The sequence below is a fragment of the Hipposideros armiger genome, unplaced genomic scaffold (assembly GCF_001890085.2).
Source record: "Hipposideros armiger isolate ML-2016 unplaced genomic scaffold, ASM189008v1 scaffold_1161, whole genome shotgun sequence".
In the NCBI taxonomy this organism is placed as follows: domain Eukaryota; kingdom Metazoa; phylum Chordata; class Mammalia; order Chiroptera; family Hipposideridae; genus Hipposideros; species Hipposideros armiger.
Genome location: NW_017732511.1, coordinates 134408 through 141537, shown reverse-complemented (window position 1 = coordinate 141537; position 7130 = coordinate 134408). Strand labels below are relative to the sequence as shown.

The following is a 7130-nucleotide window of genomic DNA, read 5'->3' as shown; positions in this document are numbered from 1 at the left end:
CCCTGTATCTGCGACTCCTTGCCCAGCTCCTGATGTCCCTCTCTCAGCACCCTAGCACTCCCCACTTACCTGTCAGAGCGCCTGACACCCAGTATTGCAATTACTCACCGAAGATGTAAATTATTTAACACAGTACCAGGCACAACTATAGTGAAGACTGAACGGATGATACAGAGAAAGGGATATGAAATGGACAAAGTTGTTAGGCAAGTCCAACCCACTTGCTGCCACACCATCATAAAAACCACAGAAAGAAAGGGGAAAAAAGACGAGAGTTCTGCAGCCCGAGACCTCGCTCTAGTGTAAACGCAAAGGCTTCTTTGTGGCAAAGCAGTGTCATCTCCCTTGGCATCATCTGAAAAGTTTAGAAGCTTCTTAAACAAACCCAGCTACCCTAAATCACGCTGCTGCTGCTGATGACGACGACAGAGGTTCGGAAGTCATATGCACAATCACAACTTAGTTGGGCTAAGAATTGAGACTGACCTAAATGCCCTGAATGGGCAAACACATTCAGAACACCTAAGCAGCCCGGACAAATAACAAGGGTCAAAGACACTGGTTCAGGAGGTTATTGTGTTAAATAAGGTTCTATACATAAAACTAAGGCTTGTATTCCCCGCTTAGTTCAGTGAGATGAAGATGCTAGTGAAGCAGGTACATTCTTTTTCTTTTCCCAACACAACCTTCCTTTGAGTATCAGCGCGTGCCCGAAGATGAAACTGATGGGAGCATGCTCTCCTCCTAACAGCAGCACAGAACCCTGCTGCCCCACAGCTGTTAGGCTCTTTACCTGTAATGCAGAGACCAGTGGGGAAACGTCCAGGAGTATACGCAAGGAAGAATGGAAGGGGGAATCGGAGGGAAGCTGAGTAAGTTGCTGAAAGGATAGTCCACAAAGCAACCTCGGGAAAAAAGGCCTTTCGTCAGGCACTGCTCATAACAAGAGCTGCTAGCTCAGTCACCACTAATGAGGATGCGAAAGTGCGTGCGTGCATGCGTGTGTGTGCGCGCGCGCATACACACCGACATTATCCCTAAAACCAAAGCCTCTGGAACCCCACTTCTGATAAGCCTCAAGACTCACACAATCATTAGCCTTATCTGCACTTTCCACACCTCCTGATTCAACAAACCTGGGAAGCAAACTCCACATAAATATATTTTCACACATGGTTTCTAGTAAAGAGTCATTGGGAAATTGAAAACACTTTAAAAATAAGTAAAACAAAAAATAGAGTCATTGGGTATGATCCAAGTAAATGAAAGATTTAGCTTTTGACATAAGCCAGAGAAAAAGGTAATTAAAAGTTTGAGAAAAATGTGACCGTTTCTCAAGCTCCCAAACCAAGAGTGCATTCCCTGTGAGTTCAAGGCAGCATCGTTTAATCTACCGAAAAAGAATACTGCAACACCTACTGATCAGATAAAAAGTACGCTGATCTTAACAACAGCTCTAGGAAAAATGGTGGCAAAGCTTTTATGATGCAGTAAAATCTCTGCTGCTCAGAAACTGCCTTCGGCCAACAGCCAGAAAGGCCCTGTACTGGGGAGAAAGACAGGGAATGGACAGGTCTCGGGCAGCCAGGAAGCTCCCGGAGCAGCATGCCTATGAAGTCACAGCCACCACTACATCTCAGCAGTGAGACAGCCAGGTCTACCTGTACGGGCCACGAAGAAACCACAACACCCGCAACCTCAGCACAACGCTGACACAACGTTGACAGTAGCCGACAGCTCACAATGTCAAGTTTACCAATTACTGAAAAGACTTCCATTTAAAGAGAAGAAACCATAGCTGGTATGTCAATGCATCTGAGTTAATATTTGTTTGCCTAGAAATATTGGTTCAGAAAAGCCACTTCTCTGTGGACCATGTGTACAGGCTACCGAGGAAGCAGTGTTTGGGAGTGGGAATTAAACCAGAGATCCAGGAGGCAGGGCCCTTAGGTTTTTGAGTCTATATTAAAAAGTTTAAGAAAGTTGAGGGGCAACAGGGAAAAAAGAACACAGGAAAAACTGGGAGAGTGTAGCGTATGACAGGTAAAAGAAGTTGGAAAAAGGAATGATGATTTTGCCTCACGTTGGTAAGGAACCTCTGAGAACAAACGATCCTAACTGAGAATTAAAAATAGTAATAGGAAGACTCTGCAGCAGTCACTAAAAGCATTTTTCTTTCCAGAGCCTGATCTTATATTTTTGTGAGCTTTCCATTTTCTCTTGTGGGATATTTAATCGTTCCGAGTTCTGTCCAAGCTTCAACCACCACCTGTACAGACACCCTCCCGACCCCTCTCTGAGGACTCAGACCCCCACAGGTCCCTACTGGATGCCTCTGCCTGGACGTCTCAACAGGGTGAGCCTGGCTGCCACCCTGATCCTCTGTCCCCTCCACACCCACCTTCACACACGCTCCTTCTCAGCGTTCCCCACCACCACCAAGCAGACACTGTTTAAGCTAAAAAACTCATTAACTGTGTGGACCGGATAAATAAAGGGTATTAAATGATACAACAGGAGACAAAGAAGAAATCTGTTTTCAACCAAGGCCTGAGAACCACCTGCCAGCCTTCATTCAACTGAAAAAGCTGTAAGGGGAGAAATCTCCAGACCCAGCAAATGTGAGGCATCAGCCCTTACCTTTGAGTCGTAGGCTGACTGTTTAATGACTTCGGGTGCCATCCAGAAAGGGGTGCCCACGAAGGTATTCCTTTTTATCTGGGTATCTGTTAGTTGGCCCGCCACTCCGAAGTCAGCCAGCTTCACCTCTCCATGTTCGGAGAGCAGAACGTTGGCAGCTGCAAAATAAAGCCAAGATGCCTCCTGATATTATTTGCTGTATTGCTCTGTCCATTATCACTTTGGGAACGTGTGCATTATCTCCCCTGTGAGATCACGTGCTTGACAAGAACAGGCACCAAAGGTATGCTTTGGTTAGACACTCCCCAAAGCCAACCCACCCCCAGGCATGTTGAAGACACTCTGCACATCTGCACAAGACAACTTCCCTTGAGAAAACACAGTTTAACTCTACAGCACGTTCCTACCCGCCTTAGGTATTTCAGAGGAATAAGAACAAGATGTTTTCTTACCTTTAATATCTCTATGTATTTTCTTCTCCGAATGCAAATAATCCAGTCCTTTCAGTATTTCTCTTAATATAGTAGCAATCTGAGTTTCATCTAAAGGGCCAGGTTCTAACTAACCACAACAAAAAAGTATTCAAGTTACTTAAATGATTATAAGAAGCTTGAGATGATAAAACAGAGTCAATACCCAGAGTTAAATGGACAAGAATAATTAAAATCTAAAAACTTCTTTACTCCAAAATAGACACTTTGTCTGGATAATTAAAACCTACCTAAAGTGCCCCAAAACAACAACAACGAACCAGAGAAAATGACTTTGCTGAATGAAGTACACCTGGCTAAGAATCAAAGCAGACCAATGGGAGTGCCTGTGGTCAGCCCCATCATGCCTGCAAGTTGGGCTGTGAGGGGTTTTAGTGCAGGAACTCACAGTACTGCTAAGGAGGGCCAAAGCAGCTCGGCTCTGTTCTAATACATGAAATGGTTAGCAACACAAGTGGTCCAAAAGAGAAGGCCTGGAAACCCACTGCTTTCTGGGGCTACCACTGCACCAGAACCTTTTAAATCTAAATTTTAAAACTTGGGGNGCCCCTCTCCTGCCCAGCACACATTGTGGCCTCGCTTGGTCAGTCAGTCAGGTGGATGAAAGAAACTGACCGTGGGATATAAATGAAAAGAGCAGGCAGTCTTGGAAGAGCTCTAGCTAACAAGGCTTCTTAGCAGCTGATACTAATCCCCAGCCAAGAAGGCAAAAGCTGAAAAAAAAGCAACAGGACCACACAGGCCAGCAAGGAGAACGGGCTGGCGGCGGGGGGCCAAGCCTCTAAGGTCCTCAGTCTAGTACAACTTTTCTGTTGTTGTCACTGTGCATTACAAACACATCCTAACTCCAAGCAATTCAGTTAAAACCAGACACTTTCCGCCTGTAACCACCTGGAGAGGACCCACTCTCCGCAATCCTAGCGAGTATGAGAAACCCTCCCGATCTCCCCAGCAGGCATGGGACTGATGCGTACCACACACTCTATTTTCTTCTGTTCTCAGGGAAGCTCGAAAGAACTGTCAGCAAGCCTTGTTCTAAATTTTTGTACTAAATTTTACTAAAGAGATCAGTCCGGATGAGCCAGTGCAACAGGCTCATCAGTAGTAATAGGTGTCTCTTCCTTCCATCTGCAACTTGGACTCTGCTTTATTTTACATGTGTATTACTTTAAAAATTGGCAGAAATGTGACTTTTCTACAGTCCCTCCCCCCAGAAGGGAGAAGGTGGGTACACAGGAGCCTGCTGGCGTGAGGACATGTAACTGTGGCAGTGGCAGGAGGACATAAGTGTGTGTACAGGTCCAAAGAGGGACGGCGAGACGCAAGAGCAGAGGAGGCAAAGAGGACCGAGCGTGCGGCTTGAGCACGACAGCGGCACTTCACCAACCGGTTCCTTTCTGAAGTCCGTTGGATTCCACCCACATCTGTCTGCTACTCCAGCCCTCTTGGACATCATTAGAGCTACTGCTGTTTGGACATCATTAGAGCTACTGCTGTTTGCAAAGCCTGCTGCTCGCCACCAATCTGCCTCCTGGCCGTACAGATACAGGAGCTTCGTCCAGATGACCTCCAATGGATGTACCTCCAGACCCGTCTGCAGCCCACTGCCACTGAGACACACTCCTTCACGAAAAGGCCCAGGCCGATGATGGTGTCTGCTGGCAGTCTGTCGTGGGATTTCCCTTGGAGTCCCAGGGTTTTTTACCGGGCTCCAGGCCAGACAATAAGCAGACAGGCAGCAAGACTCTGAGCACCTGGCACCTGCTTCCACCTGCCAGGATGGACCAACTAAAGTTGACCAAGCAAAGAGCCTTCCCAGCGCCGCCCATTACACATCTCCGAGGTCTTCAGAGAAGAGGCACAGGCATCGCTCACCTGCTTCCCCTGGGAGAGTCACCTGCAGAGCCTCGTCAAGACAAAACATGTGCCAACTTCCCAGGCATCCCAGCCAAGAACCCAAGCGTCACCCCAGCCTCTCGGAACTTCTCTTTGGATTCTCCTACATCAACCAGGTGCCAGGTATGTGGCTCTTGACCTCTCAGCACCCTGCGGCCCCCTCTAGCCCTCCTGCCCTGGCTTAGTTCAGAGCTATCCTCTCTCCCTGGGACTTCTGTAGGGGGTTCCCAAGTGTCTTCCTGCCTGCAGGCTCCCTCTGCAGACATCTGTCTAACCTCCTCCTAATTTGGAAACCTTGACTGGCATTTAAATAAATGGCAAGCAATTTGGCATCATGTATCAAAAGCCATAAAAATATCCAAAGTTGTTAAAACCAATTAATTCCACTTCTAGGAATCTATACTAAATAAACACATTTTAGATTTAGAAAATAGTATTATGGTTTCAAAAATATTCAATAGCAGCATTACTTATGCTATACCTTAGGCTTAGAAGAATGATTACATTAATTTACTGAAATATCATGTACTCAACAACAATGTTGATAGAGAATCGTAAATATAATTGAGTTTGCCTATGACTATGTCTGAGAAATATGGCCTCAGATTTACAACATGTGTTTGAGTTTTAACATAAAAGTTCTGTGGGGGGAGGGCAGTCATTTTCTAAAGCAATTAAAATTCAGGTATAAGAAGAGACCCATTTTACTGCCATGAAAGACATGAAATTAGATATTAAGAAAAAACAAACAGTGGTTTTTAATATGAGCTCAAGTTAAAATTATGATGGGCAAGTACTTTGTACTACATGTATTTGGAAGCAGATTTTTTTCCTGTGTGGACAGTTCTAGGTAGCATGCTCCTAAGTGATAACACAGAAGTATTTGTTTCTGATGATCAAGGGCTCTTTTTCAGTGGGGGTGGGGGAGTGGAGTAGATGCTACTAATATACAACATTGTAAATCCTCGCAACACCATGTTAAGTATAAGTAAGCTGGCTACAAATCTGCAGACAGAATAGAATTTAAGTGATATTAAAAAAATTATATATAGAAAATATTCTAGAAGGAATAACTACTCAAAACAAAACATAACTCAAAATGGACTTTATATAAACTATTTACTTAATTAGATTAAATACCTAGGAACACATTTATAAGCAACATCCAGAGGTATAAAAATCATTTGCACTAAATAGCAATGCATGGTTGATCCAAAAAGGCCCAATCATCTACTACCTGCTAAAATAAAGCCTGTTGTTAGTCTCCCAGCTGGATGCTTTTGCCAGTAGCATCCTTCCCCCACCTCCAGGGCTCAGTCCAGCAGGTTAATTCCTGATCCTGAACGAGGGACCAGGGGAGGCCAGTGGGCTCAGCATCACCACAGGAAGGGCTGGTCTCGCACTGCAGTGGACTGTCTAACTGTGCAGATTCCAGCAGCCAATGGGCTAATACCACTGCGTTTCCACTCACCTTTAACAATTTTAGATTTTCCCATCAATACGTCACCTATTTCCATTTTTCACCATGATTAGATTGCAAAAGGTTATTTCAGAGATGCCTGGACACCAAAATAATTTAGCTTGTGCTTGGGGCGTAGGTCTACAGATGTTTTTCTTTTCATCTCATTTTTTTCCCTATATTTTCCAGATTAAAGAATATGTGCTAATTTTCAGACCAAAAACAGGAAGAGTTCTTTACAACCGAATACTGACACAGAATCATTAGTGTCTACAGGGTGTCATTTCCCCTAATAGGCTAGTCGCTTTCTCTGGCCCCATTTCCTACCACATTCTTTGCCACCAGCTACAATCCAAATACAAACACCCCTTCTTTCCCACACGGACTTGGTTCCAACACCCTTTGCTTCCCCTTCCTTTTTCTTCAAGGGGCTGAGAAGCCCTGTGTCTGTGACTCCTTGCCCAGCTCCTGATGTCCCTCTCTCAGCACCCTAGCACTCCCCGCTTACCTGTCAGAGCGCCTGACACCCAGTATTGCAATTACTCACCGAAGATGTAAATTATTTAACACAGTACCAGGCACAACTATAGTGAAGACTGAACGGATGATACAGAGAAAGGGATATGAAATGGACAAAGTTGTTA

At 45.1% G+C, this 7130-nt stretch overlaps 1 protein-coding gene across 1 annotated transcript in view; it reads right to left on the bottom strand.

The window, feature by feature from the left end:
• The window catches only part of STK24 (serine/threonine kinase 24), a 69573-nt gene that overhangs the window by 17889 nt on the left and 44554 nt on the right, over positions 1-7130 (bottom strand). Inside the window, exons 4-5 of the mRNA XM_019632671.1 lie at positions 3093-3201; positions 2641-2798 (exon numbers count right to left, since the gene is read on the bottom strand). Of these exons, the coding sequence (XP_019488216.1) occupies positions 2641-2798; positions 3093-3201 (267 nt within the window). The remainder of the gene's footprint in view (positions 1-2640; positions 2799-3092; positions 3202-7130) is intronic.